Raw genomic sequence first — 21,114 nt, 5'->3', positions numbered from 1 at the left:
AAGTTGGCAGCTAAAGGCTGGTCGGGTTGGGCACTTTGGAGTGGTGCTGCGGTGGCTGTAGGGCCTGTTGGCCGACTAGACCTACTTTAGGGTGTAGTACAATGTTAGGCTATCATGGCGGTGTATTGTCTTGTTTGATTGAGAGATGAAGCATTAAATGCCCTTGAAAAGTAGCCACCCGATCAGTTTTTGGGGTAAGAAGTTAAAAGACAATGAGCAGTAACCAGATCACATGTCGTCTGGTCCTCTTTTTTTTGGGAGAAAATAACATCGTTTTTCAATCTTAGGGTTTTAAATTAAGGGATTTGGTCAAAGTTCAATTTGGTGATTCGACTTCTGATTTCTTTTAATTACACCCTTAATTGACTTCAAACTCTTAATTTTGTGCAGTTTTGCCCCTATTAAACTTAAACATCGCCCCCGCATTTCGGCGCCTTTTTTATTTTGGTTATTGGTCTTGGATTTATGCAATTTGACCCTCAATTGACCATTAAACTTTTAATTCTCTTCAATTTCACCCCTGATTTCAATCAATTGAGTCCTCATAGTTCGACGCCTTTTGAAAAATGGTCATTGGTTGTGAATTTATTCAATCTAGCCCTTAATTGCCCTTAAACTTTTGATTTTCTTGCAATTTTACCCTTGATTTGCATCAATTGACTGGATAAAAATTAAATTTGGTCTTCTAAAATTTCAATATTCTTAATTAAGCTCAAATTAGGCTTGCAAACTTAAATTTTCATGAATTAGGCCCCTAATAAAATTAATTTGACCCATTTAAAGTATAATTAAGTCCTTGCACCTAATTAAATCATTTAATTGGACCCAAATTAATTCTTTAACATAATTAAACTTTTAATTTTGTCCATGATTAAATCAAATCGGCCTATTAAAAACCTAATTATATCATTGGACTTAATTTTTATACAGATTCGTCCAATAAACATTTAATTTGCATTGTCTCTTCAATCTTAGGTACAATGGGGTACAATTAAGCTCTCAATTCATCCAAAATTGAAGTGTGACCTTCCTCTATATTTCATAACCTTTCAGCTTGCTTTTACCCAAATGTCAGTCTTCTTGTAATTATTATTTTATTATTTTATTTTTATTTTGGAAAGGAAAAAGGGTAAAATTTAGGGAGTAATCCAAAAATAGATTATGACAGTTTCCCCCCTCTTTATAATGTTTACGATAGAAAGTCTCGTAAGAAACTTTAAATATTAAGCTTTATAAAGAAGAAAGTGGAATGAGATATAACAGACTCACTAGATGAAGAAGTGGTTAATCATTCTGAATGCGTTTGAAGTGAGGGATAAAAAGCGCACTCAAAGGAAAAAAAAAAGATAGGGCTAGAAAGCGCACTGTCTAGGATGAGGGCACAAAGACACACTGATCAAGAAGAGATGAAAAATAGAGATAGGGCTAGAAATCGCACTACCTGAAGAATTGAGGGCCCGAAGGCGCACTCAAGAAAAAATATAGGGCTAGAAAGTGCACTATCTGAGAGATGAGGGTTAGAATGTGCAACCAGTAAGAGATTGGGTTTGTAAAGAAAAAGATGATCTTTGAAAAACTGAAAGATTTTTAGAGTAGTATAGTTGTACCATGCAACATGCCTAAAGATTTTTGAAATGGTCAAATTGTCATGGGTGACCTGCCCAAGTGAAGAATATAAAGATTTTTTCAAATGATCTTATTGTAATGGGTGACTTGCTCAGGTGAAAAAAGGCAAAGATTTTTTAAAATGGTTTCAATGTAATAGGCGACCTATCCAGGTTGAAAAATACAAAGGATTTTCAAAATGGTCTCATTGTAATGGGTGACCTGCCTAGGTGAAGAATGCAAATGATTTTTCAACTGGTCTTATTGTAATAGGCGACCTGCCCAAGTGTGCAAGATTTTTCAAAGTGGTCTCATTGTATTGGGTGATCAGCCCATATGAAAGATGTGAAGATTTTTCAAAATGGTCTCATTGTTATGAGCGACTTGCCCAGGTAAAAAATGCAAAGATTTTTCAAAGTAGTCTCATTGTAATAGGAGACCTGCCCAAATGAAAAAAATACAAAGATTTTTTAAAGAGGTATCATTGTAATAGGTGACCTATCTAGGTGAAAAATTCAAAGATTTTTCAAAATGGTTTCATTGTAATGGACAACTTGCCCAGGTGGAAAAATTCAAGATTTTCAAAGTGATCTCGCTGTAATGAGCGACTTGCTCATGTGAAAAATATGAAGATTTTTCAAAGTGGTCTCATTGTAATGGGCGATCTGTTTAGGTAAAAAATACGACTTACCTGGTGAAAGGATTTATCTAGAGATGCCTTGAAGGGACGACAATATAAAACTTGAGGCGCACTATTTAGGAGATGAGAGCTTAAAAGAGCACTCACAAGGAAAAGAGATAGGGCTTGAAGGTGCACTATCTGAGAGATGAAGTCTCAAAGACGTGCTCAAAATAAGAAGATAGGGTCTGAAGGTGCACTATCTAAGAGATGAGGGTTTAAAGACACTCTCAATAAGAGATGAGATATAGAGATAGGTAGAAAGCGCACTATCAGAGGGATGAGGGCTAAAAGACCCACTCAAAGGAAGAGAGATAGAGATGGGACTAGAAAGCGCACTATTTGAGAAGCGAGGGCTAGAAAGCGCACTATGAAGGAAAATAAAGATAAAGCTATGAAGCGCACTATCTGGGATGTAAGGGCTCAAAGACACTCTCAAAAGGATGAGACATAGGTCTAGAAAGCGCACTATTTGAAATGATTGAGGACTCAAAGGTATATTTTAAAAGATAGGGTTGGTAAACTACAAACCCATTAAGGATTCTTCTTAGATTGTCAATAATGACCCAATTGCAATGTATACTTACTTGAGAAATATAGGTCTTCCTTTCTTCATAAACTGCCTCTTTCTGAAGTTGGATCTCTGTTAACTAGCTTCAGTGGCTTCTTGTTTTTTACTTTCTCGAGCCATTGTTTGTGGTCTTGATTTTTGGAAATAACAGATCTTTAGACTGTATCTACATTGCCCCTTACTTAAAGACCTATATCTTCAGTTTTGTTCAACATCCTTTGTCTTCTCAGAAAAGGCATCTTAAAGTCAGTCCTATTATGTTCCTTGGATTGCTCCAGCCTGATCATATCCTTAAATGTTCTGGGCTTTGAGTTTTTTTTAGGCATAAGGTTGTGTGAAAGAAGATTTGATTATTTATAAGGATTCCTTTCTCAGAAAATTTTTGGAACTTTAAATATTTACACAACATTGTAATTAAACATAAATCATAACAAAAACAAAACAAAAATCATCAAAATCTTTATACTTTAAATATATTTTAAGTTAAAAAAAAAATAGTCCGACACACAGCGAAGCGCGAGCGAATTTATTAGTGATATATTGAAACAAGACAAAAGAAGAATAATTATAGTACATTTCATGACATAGTGTGTGGAAAACCAGAGTTTTCAATCCATAAAATTACAACCCTAACATGGCAGGGAAAGAAATAAAATTATATGATATTTTATAAATATCTTAGTCTTAATTTTTTTTTAAATAAACTAAACATGTCTATTTATACTAGTTTTAGATCTAGAATTTCTATAGAAAAGAATTCATAATAAAAATTTAGTAACTAATACATTTCATCTAGCAGGATTATCCATCATGTCTGTGCCACTGAGAATCGAGATCATGCAGAGAGAAACCATCAAACCATCCTCTCCAACGCCCCTTCACTTAAGAAGTCTCAAGCTCTCTCTTCTGGACCAGTTCATGCCAGTAGTTCACATTCCACTGCTGCTATTTTACCCCAGGAATGGAAACGACACAGATCACCTTGCCAAAGCCACTGAAAGGTCACTGCTACTAAAGACCTCGCTGTCTGAAGCCTTGACTCATTTTTATCCGTTCGCAGGCAGACTCAAAGACAACTCGTCCATTGAATGTGATGACCATGGGGCTGAATATATTGAGGCTCGAATCCATTGTATTCTCTCTGATATTCTCAAAAAGCCTGATACTGAAGTGCTAAAACAACTCCTGCCTGCAGCTCTAAGTGAAGCCGCCACGGCCAGGGATAGTCAATTACTTGTCCAAGCTAGTTTCTTTGATTGTGGTGGCTTGGCAATTGGAATGAATCTTTCTCACAAGGTTGCAGATGCAGCCACGGTAACAACATTCATCAAGTGCTGGGCTGCAACCGCTCGCAGGTCGAGTACTGAGGTGGTGATCAGTCCAGTGTTCATGGGTGCTTCTATTTTCCCACAAATGGATTTACCAATCCCAATGCTTCCAGTAGATTTGATTCAAGGAGAGTCTGTCATGAAAAGGTTTGTGTTTGAAGCTCCCAAAATTACTGCTCTCAAGGCTAAAGCCATCAGTGCAAGCGTACCAGATCCAACACGGGTGGAATCTGTAACAGCGTTGATCTGGAAATGTGCGATGAGCGCATCAAGATCAAACTTGGGGGTTCCTAGAAAATCTGTGTTGTCTCTTAGCGTGAATATGCGGAAGAGGCTTGTGCCAACCTTACCAGACAACTACGGTGGGAACTACGTGGGTAGAATATCAGCGCGGATGGAGGATCATGATGATTTAGAATTGCAAGGTATAGTGAGCCGTATAAGGAAAGATCTTATAGAGTTTGGTGAAAATTATGCTAAAATAACCCAAGGGGATGATACTTCGTTAGCAATTTGCAAGGCGGTAGAAGAGTTTGGAAAGATGGCCATGAGCAAAGATATTGACTCCTATAACGGCACCAGTTGGTGTAGATTTGAACTTTATGATGCTGATTTCGGATGGGGAAAACCAACATGGTTGAGTACTGTTTTCACTAGAAAGCTGAAAAATCTTATGTGTTTGATCGACACAAGGGATGGTGATGGAATAGAAGCGTGTATAAGCTTGAGTCGAGAAGACATGGCCTTGTTCGAATCCAACAAGGAGCTGCTTGAATTTGCTGCTGCATATCATAGTGTATCAGTTTAGCTCAGATGGAAAGAACATGTTTGTGAGGTCCAATGTGTGATGTAATGCGCTTGAATGATCGATTCATTACATTACATTCTTTAGTTTGCTGGTGGTGAAATTTCTTTTCTTTTTCTTTTTTCTTGTTGTCTGGTCATAAAATTTTACAGTAATGTAATAGAGTTTATCAACAGTATCATTTAGCTGCTCTAATTTTACGAAATGCCACCACAGATGAGCCGTTGAACAAAAATCAAGCTGTATTTTTAAAAAATCATAACAAATATGAACACTTGGAGGTTTAATTCACACCTTTTCTACCGGAGCACTTGAATCGGACGGGATAACTAACAAGAACATGGCACCTGGAGCAGAGCAAACACAAATCTCCAATGCCTTGCGCCTAATGACAATAAAAACTTTACATTTACGTCACCAACACATGTTGGTGCTTCTTACAAATAAATTGGAATCAACATAAATGAATTGGCAACAGTCCATACAGCCCTTCAAACACAAAGCTATTAGCATATAAGCACTTGGCATCTCTCCATGTGGCTGGAGAGAGTAGTCACACAGAGTGAATGAAAGACTTCCATATTATTGTGCAATTGCACTTGGATTCCAACTTCGGAGGCTTCATACTGTCCATCTTCGGAGGATTTCACATTATCGTGCAATTGCACTTGGATTCCAACTTAGGAGGCTTCATAATGTCCATCTCGTTCGGAATTCCAACATTACGCACCATAGATTCATTGGCATTCTCATCGTTCTTGGTCTTGTTGACAAGTGTTCTGGGCTGAATCGCAGAGGAGTGCTGGAAATAGAGTGTCCATTTTTTAAAGGAGAAAAGAGTAGGGCTTCACCTTGGAAGCAGATCCCTCTTTGTCGTGTTCCACAATGTAGAAGAACAAGTCAAAGAGAAAAAGCATGCTGCAACAACCACCAAATTTGCAGGAACGTAGCTATCCAATATTCAAAGTTTAAAATCAAATAAGATTGTATCTGCTGTTTAAAATTCAAACTATCAGATATACATGCACATATGTGGGACATCAGTTAGTATTATCACGTATTTAAACCCTCTGTACATGCATACAAAGGCAATGAAAAATATATACAAGACAGTCTTCAAACACTTCTTCTTTAAGTGATAAAAGCTTATATGGTATCAGAGCCCCTACAAAAACAAACGTCTTCTCTTCTCTAAATTCTAAATGGCATCTTCATCATCCTCAAACTCCACTACTCCTGCAACTATCGTAACCCTTTCCAATCTCCCATTCACTATTACTGTTAAACTACACTCCTCTAACTACCCTGTGTGGAAAGCTCAAGCTATGCCATATTTTCGTGGTCATGATCTTTATGGCTATCTTGATGGCACGATCCCTATTCCACTAAAAGAAATCGACATCTCTGACTCTACCACAGGTACAAGTCAAACAATTCCTAATCCTCTCTATAACCAGTGGCTTCGTCAGGATTCCTTAATCCTAGCCACCATCAACTCCTCCCTAACTGAAGATGTACTCACTCAAGTCATGTCCTACACCACCTCACGTGAGGTATGGCTTGCACTTGAAAACAATTTCTCCTCCCTTTCTCGTGCTAAAGTAATCTAGATTCGAACTCAATTAGCAAATGCTAAGAAAGGCGCCATGACAGCTAATGAATTTTTCCTCTCTGTCAAACGCATGGCTGATGAACTTGCCCTTGCTGGACAACCTCTCCCAAATGATGATATCATCACTTATATTCTTGCTGGACTTGGCCAGGAGTATTATTCCCTGGCCTCCACCATTTCCTCACGGCGTGATCCTGTTAGTTTGGAGGAACTCTTCTCTCTGCTTCTCATATATGAATCACGGATCAATCATAATAATCAACCACTTCTTGCTTCTGCCAACCTGGTCACCACCTCACCCCAACAATTCCATCGCCAACCTGGCACCGTTCAACACTCAAATCGTTATCGGGGTAACTATCGTGGTCGGGGACGTTCTCACTTTCATGATTCCACCCACTCTTCATCCCTTATATGTCAGGTATGCCTCAAACCAGGTCACAGTGCTCGCAAATGCTATCATCGCTTTGATTTATCTTATCAGGCTCCACCTCATTCCAAGAACCAGCCACAGGCTCTACTTGCTGCACACTATCTGCAACCAGATAAAGAATGGCATCCCGACATAGGGGTCACTCATCATCTCACCAATGACGTAAACAATATTCAGATTTCTCATGCCAACCATGATACACAAGATCATGTTCAGGTGGCTAATGGTGCAGGTCTGAAAATTGTGCGTAGTGGCACTTCTACATTATCTTCTCCATCTAAATCATTTACTCTTAATCAAATTCTGCTTGTTCCTGATATTCAAAAAAATTTGTTACCTGTTCACCGTTTTTGTCTAGACAATAACGTTTTCTTTGAATTTCATGCCTCTTTCTTCATTGTGAAGGACTACTCGGGGAATACCCTACATCGCGGCCCCCTCAGTAATGGACTATACAACTTCTCAGCTTCCTTAACTCATCTTCAGCCGCAGGCTTTTTCCAGTGTTCGTGTGTCTTCCCAAATCTGGCATCGTCGTCTTGGACATGTTTCCTTTCCTGTTATTCATAAAGCTATTTCTTTACCAATTCCAAATAAAAATCACCCCATCTGTTCTGATTGTCAGCTGGCCAAGAGCCATGCTATGCCCTTTATCAAAATGCATGTTGCTGTTTCACAACCTTTAGAATTAATTTATTCGGATGTTTGGGGGCCAGCTTTTACATTATCGACCTCTGGTGCACGCTATTATATCAGTATTTTGGATGATGTTACTACATATTTATGGCTTTTTCCCTTAAAACTCAAATCTGACGCATATCAAACCTTTCTCAGCTTCCAAACTGTTGTTGAACGCCAGTTTGACAACAAAATTAAAGCTTTTCAAAGTGACAGGGGGGGAGAATACCACAGCTTAAATAGATATCTACACAATCAAGGCATCAATCATCGTATAACCTGTCCCTATACCTATCAACAGGCTGGTGCCATTGAAAGGCGTCATAGACAAATCGTTGAAATTGGACTAGCCTTGCTTGCTCACTCCAATTTGCCTTAAAAGTTCTGGGAAGATGCGTTCTTAACAGCAACCTTTATTATAAATAGACTTCCAACTCCCATCTTAAATCATAAATCTTTATATGAAATGGTTCATCATCAAAAGCTTGATTATAATTTTTTACGCACCTTTGACTGTGCATGTTGGCCCTATTTACATTCATATAATCATCACAAACTTGATTTTCGATCCAAAAACTGCATTTTTATTGGGTATAGTATTGGTCATCGAGGTTACAAATGTCTAGATGTGTCCACATGCAAAATTTTTATTTCCCGTCATGTTGTCTTTGATGAAAATCTCTTCCCATACACTGCACCAAACTCTCCCAGTCCTTTATCACCAACTACTTCTGTTACTCTACCATCCAATCTCAATTTATGTTCTGCAGGTTCCTCTTTTTCTACAGGTGCCACTCCTCAATCTCTTGCATCAAACACTCTGCATGTGGCTTCTCCATCTGGTCCTCAAACTGATCATGGTGTTCATTTGATCTCTCCAGCAATCACTTTCAATGAGCCTCAACATACTGATCCTCCACCCCATATTCCTTTACCCTCTGCCTCTGCTCCACCCATGCAAAATTTGCACCCAATGACTATAAGAAGCAAAAACAACATCCATAAATCGAAGTTGCCACCTGATTTCCACGTCAAATATCCCATTCCTAAAGCTCTTCTATCTACAATCCAAACACCAGAGACAGAACCAACTTGTTACACAGAGGCTGTTAAATATCCATACTGGCGAACTGCTATGAACACAGAGTTTGATGCCTTACTACAGAATGGGACTTGGAATTTAGTTCCCAAATCACTTACTGCTAATCTAGTTGGATGTAAATGGGTATACAGAATCAAAAGGAAAGCTAATGGGGATATTGACAGATTTAAAGCAAGACTTGTAGCCAAAGGGTTCCATCAATAAGAAGGTGTTGATTTCAGCGAGACATTTAGTCCTGTGGTAAAGCCAACCACAGTGAGGTTGGTTCTCTCATTAGCTGTTTCACGTGGCTGGCCTCTTCGCCAAATTGATATTCAAAATGCATTTTTATATGGTCACCTGCATGAAGATGTTTACATGGCTCAACCTCCCGATTTTGCTCATTCTCAGTTTCCAAATCATGTTTGCAAACTCGAAAAATCTCTCTATGGTCTTCGTCAAGCACCACGAGCATGGTTTTCACATTTGACAGATAAGCTCAAATCTATTGGTTTTCTTGGAAGTCAAGCTGATCACTCACTCTTTGTTTATCATCACAATTCCATTCTTATTTATTTTTTGATTTATATCAATGACATAATCATAACTGGCAGTGATATTGGTTCCATCAACCGAGTGATCACATTGTTGCAGGGTGACTTTGCAGTCAAGGATATGGGTAAACTAAGCTTCTTTCTAAACATTGAAGCTATTCGCACTGATGATGGTCTGTATCTATCACAACGACGTTATATTCTAGACCTCTTAATGCGCAGCAAAATGGACAAAGCCAAACCTTGTCTTACTCCAATGTCAACCTCGCTGCCATTATCCAAATTTGCTGGTATTACTTTTCATGATCCTTCTTTATACAAAAGTATCGTTAGAGGGCTTCAATATCTTTCATTTACTCGGCCAGACATTGTGTTTGCCATTCATAAAGTTAGCAAGTTTATGGATAATCCTATGGAAATGCATTGGGCGGCCGTCAAACGCATATTGCGTTATTTGAAGCACACCATTTCTCATTCTTTACTCATTCAGCCTACTGCAAATGTTACTTTACAAACATTTAGTGATGCAGATTGGGCGTCCGATCCTGATGATAGACGTTCCGTTGGTGCCTATTGTGTATACTTGGGCAATAATCTAGTTTCATGGAGCTGCAAGCAACAACAAACCGTTGCTCGCAGCAGTACAGGATCCGAATACAAAGCCCTTGCCAATGCAGCAGCAGAGCTTCAATGGATTAAGTCAGTGCTCAATGAACTTGGTGTTCCATCTGTGCATTCTCCTATTCTATGGTGCGACAACATAAGGGCTACTTACTTAACAAGTAACCCCATATTTCATGCTCGCACAAAGCATATTGAAATTGATTTTCATTATGTTCGTGACCAAGTTGTGCGTGGGCAACTTATCGTTCGCTTCATTTCCTCTAAAGATCAGTATACCGATGCTCTCACAAAACCGCTTCCATCTGTCAGATTTCATACTTTGCGAGACAATCTCAGAGTTCGGTCCCTACCCTTTCGATTGCAGGGGCGTGTAGAAGAACAAGTCAAAGAGAAAGAGCATGCTGCAACAACCACCAAATCTGCAAGAACGTAGCTATCCAATATTCAAAGTTTGAAATCAAACAAGATTGTATCTGCTGTTTAAAATTCAAACTATCAGATATACATGCACATATGTAGGAAATCAGTTAGTATTATCATGTATTTAAACCCTCTGTATACATGCACACAAAGGCAATGAAAAATATATACAAGACAGTCTTCAAACACTTCTTCTTTAAGTGATAAAAGCTTATACACAAGCTCAAGGTTTAGTGGAAATGCTCGACAAGGATTGGATGGATTTCTATGTTTAGACTCCTAATGGAAGCAGTCTGTCTGCGTTATAATGGATGCTCTGAAAACAACACTTTCTGATCTCTGGATTAATCATGTCCTGCCAGCAAAGGAGGTGTGCAATAAAAGAGATAGCAGATCCCCTGAAAGAATTAGGATCATTGAAGCCCGAAGCCTGCACCTAGGCATGAATTGTATAGCTATATAGTTTATTAGCGGGCAACTTCAAAATTGATGCAGCTAGGACTTGATGAGCTGAGGCATTCATTACAGTTTGAATAGGTTTTTTTTTTTGGTTGAAAATCAGGGCTTAAAGACCAGAGAAAAAAAAACTATATTAAATGAGGAAAAGTGGATGCAATAATATCATAATACAAGGTAAAAAACAACCTGATGGTGGATCTGAATAATTCAATTATTTCTATTAATTGGATTTCTAATAAGATTATAATTTGCTAACCAATCTGCTGCTGCGTTAGCCTCCCTGAATATGTGCTGAATTTGGACCATCCGGTCCTTGGTTATAAGCTCTCGTGCTTTCATAACTAGGGTATAATTTGCATCTATATTAATAATTGGCCTTGTAATTAGCCGAACCACCAATAAAAAATCCAATTCCAATTGATCTTTAAATCCCGATCGCAATGACTTGAACACGATATGTCAGTCTAACCGAAACAATTAAAATTTAAATTGATCTTTTCCACATGATTAGATTGTATGTTGAAAAAGTGTTTTCTATAAAAAATTAAATTATTTTTACTTTAAATTATTTTTTATATTATTTTGATGCAAATTATGGTAAAATGTTTTTTTAAAAAATATTATAGCATTCTTTTTATGAGCAGTATTTTAGCCATACAAAAACTATATTTGTTCATGTACAAATCTCACCTAATGTGATGTCATTGATTTTTATAGAAACTTAAATTATCCTATGTCATACTTGTTTTTGAATATTCTATTTCATATAATCTTTGTTTGCTTGCTTGCAAATTTTGTCCTAACAATCTTGTTTAAATTGATTATAGTTATGTTCTAACAATCTTGTTTTAATTTATTATAAGGCTAATTTAAATTGATTCTTAAACTGTTAAACACATGACATTTAAAAAAGTATATTTGACAATAGACTTGATTTGAGATGGCAACATGGTATGGTTATAAATAAGGGCGAAGGAGTTAAGGAGGCTACGGTGGGCTATAGCCTAGGTTAAAAAAAATAGATTATAAAAAATTCAATAACCCACTCACCTTGATTTTTAGTAATTGGTCATGAGACAATCATATAAACTTTCCAATAACCCAAAACTCAATAAAAACTTTCTCCTTGTCCTTTACTAAAATCCACATAAATCCTAAACACAAATAATTAATTGGTCGTGAGACAATTAGATTCACATGCCTTTGTAAGTTAGGGATTTAGCTACCGCAGAACATGCAGCTTAATAAATATGTATGGTGCAACTTATGCTTGAAAGTATGGTTCAAGAAGGATCTTCTACCTCTATACGTGGAGAAGCTGGTGATTGTTTGATTGTGATGAACTCTTTTGAATTTATATTCATCTTATATTTGATGCATAAAATAATAAGGATTATTGATTTATTTTGTCGAGTTTTGCAGCAAAAATCTCTTGACATCTTAAATGCAATGGATTTTGTATCAGCTACTAAAGCATTACTTTGAATTTTGAGAGATGTCGAATTTGATCTTTTCCTTACACATGTGCAATCTGTTTGCACACAATATGAAATTGACATACCACATATGAATATTTCGTATAAAAAGGCTAGAGGTTGTTCATGTCAGTAACAAGGACCAGTGACACTTTACCAACATTATCATTATGATATATTTAACTCAATATTAGATTTTCAATTGGAAGAATTAAATTTTAGATTCAGTGATGGGACAGTGGAACTCCTTGCACTTAGCTCTCCTTTAGAACCTAAGGACAACTTTAAATCATTTAAAGTTGATGTTATTTACAAGTTTGCTGAGAAATTTTATCATGAAGATTTTAATGAATAAGAGATGTATGATTTGAGATCTTAACTAGAGCATTATCAGATTGATGTGATTCATCATAAGAGCTTTCATAATATGTCTATCATTGCTGAATTATGTCGAAGATTAGTTGAAACTAATAAGTCGCAACACTATCATTTGATTGACATGTTGATTCGTCTTGTTTTAACTTTGCCTGTTTTCACTACCACCACAGAGCAAGCATTTTCAGTTATAAAACATGTTAAAATTGTGCTTCACAATAAAATTAAAGAGGAGTTCATAGCAGATTCTATGATGATTTCCATTGAACGAGAGCTTGCTGAAGATATCGATTCGGATTCGATCATAGATGAATTCTATTTCACAAAACATCGAAAGGTGCAACTTTGATAGTGTAATTTTTTTATATATATTTTGTGTTATGTATTTGGATTGAAAATTTATTGTTAACTTGACACAAATTTATATATATGAGTTAATGATTGATCTTGAAAAATAATTTATGTTTATTTATTTTGTAGCTCATGGTAGAAAAAATTCCTGGCTCCGCCCTTGGTTATAAATAAGAATTCAAGAAAAAATCAGTAAAAGTATTGTGAAAGATAATGAGTCAATCAAATCTCAATTTTATTAACTAGATTATTAGCCCGCGTCACGCTGCGGGTTAGATCAATTTTATTTATTTTTTAACATAAAGAAAAAAGTGTAAGCATTGCTAATGTTTTTTCTAGTAGTTTTTTTTTTTATCAAAACCGTGTAGGAATTGATTCAATGTGACCCAGTCAATCTGGATGATCTAAAAATAATTCAAATGACCAGTAAAAATATAAGTTGACTCAAAATAAATATCCAATATGAATTTTTTTTTTATAAATATTGAGACGACAACACATTTGATCGATTCGAGTCAACTCGGGTTAACTTGTTAATCCGCATGTCAGGTCATGAGACCATAATAACCTCATATAAAGCAAATAAAAATAAATTACGAAACTTAATTTTTAATTAACAAGTGCTGAAGGATATAGTTGGAACAACAAATTCATTTAAAAGAAGGACAAAAAAATGACCCATGTTAACCTACTAAACTTGTACTCGGGTCATGAGACCGAGATAACCCAATAAAAAGTAAATTAAAATAAATTATGAAGTACAATTCACAATCAACATAGTGTTGATATATGAAATTAAAAAAATCTAATTAAAAAGGACATGTAACAAACAACTCGGGTTAACCCATTGAACTTGTGACTTAGGTCATGAGATGTTGATACCTCGTAAAAAGTAAACCCAAACAAATAACGAAATCTAATTCTCAATTAACCCAATATCAAATGATAAAATTTTTTAAAAATCAATTAGGAAAAAAGGAAAAAAAACTCGAGCTAACCGAGCTAATTTGTCAAACTCGTGATCCGGGTCATGAAACCGAAACAACCTAGTAAAAGTAGTTGAAAAAATATAAATCTCAATCCACAACAAACCTAATATTGAAAGTTGAAAGATAGAATTAAAATTTAAAAAAATATAAAGAAACAATAAATAGTGTTTTGTGATGAGTGGTATAATAAAATATTTCAAGAGCATGTTATTCATTACTAGAGACTAAATTGTAAAATCTCCATAATTTAGAAGCAAAACCATAATTTACAAAATTCAAGAAATACACCAAAAATACCACAAATCAATGAACAAACTAAAATTCATCATTCTTAATTTCACAATCATTACGTGACAATGTTCATAATTTCAAAACATGTTTAAGAGGTCAGAATACAATTTTAAAAAGTATAGGGACTAAATTAAGATTTTCATAAATCAGAGACTATATTGAAATTCCATCATCTTTTACCTATAGATAATTGTTTTTTTCCGGACGCAACGCTAGTTTTCTCCACATAATAAACCTCATAATTTAACAAGTTTATATAAATAAATAAAACCATTACAAAATAAACTAAGAGTCATCAGTAATTCATAAAAAGTATAGGGAAAAATTATCTTGTCACGAAGCTCATTCAATATCATCTAATCGATCAAAGTTAAATTGATCATCTCAATTTTTTTTTACGCGGTTAAAAATCTAAATTACCTTTAAAAAACATAAAAAAATCACATGACATATAGTGGTCTTTTTACTTAAAAAACATAGTAAAATGAACAAATTACCTCTAATAACAAGAGCTCCTAAACTTATTGTCATGGTGTTTTCATGTTTTTTTTTTATTATAATTTTTTGTTGTTATTGCATGGGTTAAAGGGTGATTTGATAATTGATCAAATTAAATATTATTAAAAAAATAGCTAACACGAGGGTAAGAGACAGGAAAATTTATAGTGGGGTTAGGAGTTAGGAGTTAGGAATATGATTTTTTTAAGGGGTAAAAACTCAATTTTTTATAGCTTTGGCTCTAAAATTTTAAATTATTGAAGTGGGGGCTATTAATTTTGTTTTTTTGCAAGGGCCTGGACAGACCAGTGCAGGCTTCCCTTGGCTTGGGCGTTTTTGACACCCATTTATAGATATGGATTTTAAAGATGGTTTGGTTTAAGTTTATATATATATATATATATATTTTTTTTTTTAATTTTTTTTATTTGATATTATAAAACTCGAAACTTTCTTGGTTTCTGGCAAGCACTTTCAGTGGGGCAATTGTTTTTTGGCGTCATAGGAGAGTCCAGCTCTGGCTAGAGAAACATGGTACAAAAGAACCAATTTCTGGTAAGATGGCTATCTGTTGGACCAATGCCAAAGAAGAGGAAGCGCTTGAAAGATATAAGTTGATTACAGGAAATATAGTTTTGTTTCCCAAGTTTCAGGTCCTCGGTAAGAACAGCTTAGAAGATGACTGGCTTTTCAACTTCACCTGATGGGCTAGTTGACAAGTGTTCTGGGCTGAATCCCAGAGGAGTGCTGGAAATAGAGTGTCCATTTTTTTAAAGGAGAAAAGATTTGGGCTTCACCTAGGCATGAATTGTATAGCTATATAGTTTATTAGCTGGCAACTTCAAAACTGATGCAGCTAGAACTTATCACTTGATAAGCTGAGCTATTTCGTTACAGTTTGAATATTTTTTTTGGTTGAAAATTGAGGCTTAAAGCCTGGAGAAAAAAAATTATATTAAACGAGGAAGAGTGTATCCAACAAAATCATAATACAAGATGAAAAACAATCTTAATGGTAGATCTGAATAATCCAATTATCTCTATTAATTAGATTTTTAGTAAGATTATAATTTGCTAATCAGTTGTTGCTGTGTCAGCCTCCCTGAATACTAGTTGAATTCAAACCTTCTAGTCCTTGGTTATAAGCTCTCGTGCTTTCATAACTAGGTATAATTTGCATCTATCTTAATAGTTGGCCTTGTAATTAGCTGAACCACCAATAAAAAATCAAATTTCAAAATGACCCGTCTAATCCTAAAAGAGCAGGCTAGTTCCAAACCAGTGATAACATTCCACAATTTTACCTTGACTGATGAACAAATACTCTATCATTTTTTGAATAGTTGAAAGTGTCTTTTTTCATTATTTTTCACTTCCAGTCACGAGAAAAGTCAAATGTATTTGATATTAAACAAATGATGACCCTTTCTTGGTGGTGTAGGTTGCGTTGCATTTTCTCCACCACTCTAATTTCTTTTTCAATCGGGTATTTGAGAGTGTAGTAATAATTATTTTTCAAAGTATTTTTTGTTTGGAAATATATTAGAATAATTTTTTTTAAAATAATTTTTTATAAGCACATCAAAACTATTCGAAAAAATAAAAAAATTAATCTTAAATAAAAAAAGAAAAATTTCCGAACTTTACCCAACCCGGTTTGTAATGCAAAGCCAAAGAGAAATCATAAATTGGCTATCATTCATTATTCTTGAGCAAAGAGATGATGCATGCAAATCCATAGCAAATATATAGTAATAGGGAATGGAGATAGCTCCTCCTACCTAACTCTTTTATGTAAAACATATTATTTTGCCAACAAATTAAGTAAATTTGGATGCTAGTTTCCTCGGAAGAATTTATTTCGTTTCAGTCCTGATCAACATGATACGATATCCAAGAAATGAAGTTTCCATGCAAAGAAAATGAAATATGGTTGTTTAAACACGACCTGGATTAATATGGCCAGCCTCTGATTTAATTAGTTAGCTAGGCATATACTTCCAAGCCCGCCCCTCTACAAACAGACCTGAAAGTCAAGATGGTTTCCCAAAACACTAAATCAATATTCTGAAGCATTAAATATTAAATATTAAATATTAAGTATTAATAGTAATCCACATTTATTTATTTTTTGCATTTTGACCTTTTTGTTTTCTTTGGTTATTGATTTTCCTTTTTAATTTAGTCTTTATATGATGTGTTTATAGGGATTTAGTGTTGATAATTTATTTTAATTTGCCTTTTGTATTATTATCGCAATATCAAAAAAATATCCTAGCATCAGGTTGGTATGAAAAAATATCTTAGCATCGCGATATGATCTATTTTTTTAAAAAAAGTTTAGTTAAATAAAAAATAATTTCTAAAAAAATTAGGATATTAAACTTTGTGGAGTTAATGACCCGGTTTGCTAGTTTGGTGAGGTAACCCTAGTTGTCTTGGTTCGCGGGTTTAGCGGTGATTTTACTTTTTATCATATATGTTGCACGTGTGCGACGTCGCAGCGATCATCCTTCTAAATTGGGATAGTCATCAATGATGTGGGTGGAAAGGACAAGAAATTCTTGTCATTTATTAGTAAAAAAGAGGGAATGAGAGTCGTTACTTAATATTTTTATCACTAGAAACTCTAACTGGTCTTAGAGTCTGGAGAAGGGGACTGATTGCGTAAAATTAAAGTATTAGCACCCATAACACACCTTACCTGAGGTAAACTGCATTGTTTATTTGTCTGATACAAACTAAGAAAATGTTGTGTTCTCTAACTGTTGATCTATTTAAGGTTGGAGAAAAATCCTTCTCAGTAAAAAGGTTCGTATCTTATTAGGTTAAAAACCTAACCATTCTAATGCCAATAAAAAGAATATATCTTACATATAAGTTCACAATCCTATATGTCACCGGGCACACGACATAGAGCGATGACAGATCTACCGCTTGAGATGTTGGTGAAAAAGAAAGGGGTTTTGGGTATAATCATAAAGTTATAATTATAAAATTTAGGAGTCGCCACCTAGTGTTATGATTACTAAGAAACCTATGGTCGACGAGAGTTTGAGTAAGGGACTAATTGTGCAAGGGGAAGACGTATCACCCCCAATGCACCCTACCTAAAGTAAGCTGCATTATTGTTTGATTGTTTTTCTAAGTCGTGTTTCTGTCCATTGGTCTTTTTTAAGTTTTAAAGTAGATCTCCCTTCGTGAGGAAGTCTCTACTTTATTGGGTTAAATCTTAATCATTCCAAGAGCCAAACTTATCTATTTTTTTTATTTTTTAAAACATGATAAAACATGATCGTTATCTTTTTAAAAATATGCATGAAAAACCTTTTAGGACTTGGCTGTATGCACGAAAATAAAATATATTTTTTTATTTTTTTAAATAGAAAATTAATTAAACTTTTTTGAATTTTCTAAAAAATATTTAAGAATTTTTTTTTAGAAAACCAAGTATTTTAATACTAGATTTGTATCTTATAGTGTAAATATACAGCCCAATATTATACAAAATTATTGAAAAAACTTGCGAGAAAATCAAAAATATTTTGAAAGGACTCTTGAAAATTTTTGGATTTTTTTTGTTTTTTTTTAAATATTTTTATTATATAATAATAATAATAATATATTATTATTATTATTATTATTATTATATGGGCTGGGTCCGGCCTGACCCAACCATATGGGCCGGACCCAGCAAGGTCGGTTGGGTAAACTACGACCTATTAGACCTATCATCTCTTTTTTTTTCTTTTTCATTTTTACATTGGGCGGGCTGGACTCGGTCCAACCATCTGGGTTGGGCTGGAAAGGGTCTAGCCCAACCCATGTTAGTGGCATTTTTCCATTTAAATGCAAAAAGTCTTCTATATGCAAATGGTTATGAAGGAGTTTTGGAGAAGAAAAATGAGAGGAAGACTTGCCTGGCCGAAGAAGAAAAGAGGCTGGCGGCGTTCCTGGTGGTACAGGGAAGACTGACGTGTGGTTTGGTTGGTGGCGGCAATGGCGACAAAGATGTGGTGGTTACAGTGGCGCAAAAAAGGCTAGCAAAGGGGGAGAAAAAAAAACTGGGGAAATGCTTTTTTTCCCAACTTTAGCCTCTGATTTCTTGATGCTCAATGTATCGAATTCACCCCTATTTATAAGGGGTGGAAAAGGGACACCATTTCTTTATTGATGTCAAATCTTGGTCTTTGAATCGACCCGGAAGGATCCTAACTGTTGGTTCAAAATTGCTGTCAAGGCCTGAAAAAGTTGGCAGCTAAAGGCTGGTCGAGTTGGCCACTTTGGAGTGGTGCTGTGGTGGTTGTAGGGCTAGTTGGCCGACGAGACCTCCTCTAGGGTGTAGTACAATGTTAGGCCATCATGGTGGTGTATTGTCCGGTTTGGTGAGAGATGAAGCATTAAATGCCCCTGAAAAGTAGTCACCCGATCAGCTTTTTCGGGTAAGAAGTTCAGGGACAATGAGCAGTAACTAGATGACATGTCGTCTGGTCCTCTTTTTTTTTTTTGAATAAATTGAGTCGTTTTTCAGTCGTAGTGTTTTAAATTCAATAATTTGGTCAAAGTTCAATTTAGTAATTCAACTTCTGATTTCTTTTAATTACACCTTTAACTGACTTCAAACTTTTAATTTTGTGTAGCTTTGCCCCTATTAAACTTCAACATCGCCCTCGCATTTCGACGTTTTTTTTTTATATTTTGGTTATTGGTCTTTGATTTATGCAATTTGACCTTCAATTGACCATTAAACTAAAATTCATCATTCTTAATTTCACAATCATTACGTGCAATGTCTATAATTTCAAAATATGTTTCAGAGGTCAGAATACAATTTTAAAAAGTATAGGGATTAAATTAAGATTTTCGCAAATCAAAGGCTATATTGAAATTCCACCATCTTTTACCTAGAGATAATTTTTTTTTCCCCGGACGCAACGCTAGTTTTCTCCACATAATAAACCTCATAATTTAACAAGTTTATATAAATAAATAAAACCATTACAAAATAAACTAAGAGTCCTCAGTGATTCATCGTTAAAAAAGACTAGTTGCACCATGAATTGCAACAATGCAATTACATTTTTGTTCTTCGTGGCACAAGCCATGGAAGCACAAACTAAGGGGAAAACTTGTCTTGTCACGAAGCTCATTCAACATCATCTAATTGATCAAAGTTAAATTGAACATTTCAATTTTTTTTTACACGGTTAAAATTCTAAATTACTCTTAAAAAACATAAAAAAATCACATGATATATAGTGGTTTTTTACTTAAAAAACACAGTAAAATGAACAAATTACCTCTAATAACAAGAGCTCCTAAACTTATTTTCATGGTTTTTTTTTATTATAATTTTTTATTGTCATTGCATGGGTCAAAGGGTGACTTGATAATTTATCAAATTAAATATTTTTTTAAAAAATAGCTAACACGAGGGTAAGAGACAGGAAAATTTACAGGAGGGGTTAGGACTAGGATTTTTTTTAAGGGGTAAAAACTCAATTTTTTATAGCTTTGGCTCTGAAATTTTAAATTATTGAAGGGGGAGTTAGTAATTTTCTTTTTTTGCAAGGGCCAGGACAGACCAATGCAGGCTTCCCTTGGCTTGGGCTTTTTTGACACCCATTTATAGATATGGATTTTAAAGATGGTTTGGTTTAAGTTTTTTTTTTTTTATATATATATATTTTTAATTTTTTTATTTGATATTATAAAACTCGAAACTTTCTTGGTTTCTGGCAAGCACTTTCAGTGGGGCAATTGTTTTTTGGCGTCATAGGAGAGTCCAGCTCTGGCTAGAGAAACCTGGCACAAAAGAACCAATTTCCGGAAACATGGCTATCTGTTGGACAGAGAAGAGGAAGCACTTGAAAGATATAAGTTGATTACAGGAAATATAGTTTTGTTTCCCAAGTTTCAGGTCCCCGGTAAGCACAGCTTAGAAGATGACTGGCTTTTCAGCTTCACCTGATGGGCTAGTTGAAAAGTGTTCTGGGCTGAATCCCAGAGGAGTGCTGGAGCCTGGAAATAGAGTGTCCATTTTTTTAAAGGAGAAAAGATTAGGGCTTCACCTAGGCATGAATCTAAAAAGTGTTCTTTTTTGTTATTTTTCGCTTGGCAGTCAGGAGAAAAGTCAAATGTATCTGATATTAAACAAACCATGACCCCTTCTTGTTGGTGGAGGTTGCGTTGCATCTTCTCCACCGCTCACTCTTTTTAAAATAATTTTTGAGAAGAACATCAAAACTATCCGAAAACTTAAAAAAAATTAATCTTAAATAAAAAAA

General features: G+C 35.1%; 1 protein-coding gene across 2 annotated transcripts in view; it reads left to right on the top strand.

The window, feature by feature from the left end:
* Window positions 1-3,610: 3,610 nt before the first annotated feature.
* The window catches only part of LOC7460033 (BAHD acyltransferase At5g47980), a 44,333-nt gene continuing 26,829 nt past the window's right edge, over window positions 3,611-21,114 (top strand). The window contains exon 1 of one of the 2 annotated variants that reach the window (XM_052456900.1): window positions 3,611-3,836. In XM_052456900.1, coding sequence (XP_052312860.1) covers window positions 3,666-3,836 — 171 coding nt within the window. In that variant the 5' untranslated portion in view covers window positions 3,611-3,665. The remainder of the gene's footprint in view (window positions 3,837-21,114) is intronic. The other variant, XM_002314514.4, reaches the window with a different exon arrangement.

This window comes from Populus trichocarpa, chromosome 10 (assembly GCF_000002775.5).
Source record: "Populus trichocarpa isolate Nisqually-1 chromosome 10, P.trichocarpa_v4.1, whole genome shotgun sequence".
NCBI lineage: Eukaryota > Viridiplantae > Streptophyta > Magnoliopsida > Malpighiales > Salicaceae > Populus > Populus trichocarpa.
Note: the sequence above shows the minus strand (reverse complement) of the source record. Positions and strands in the feature narration are given on the sequence as shown.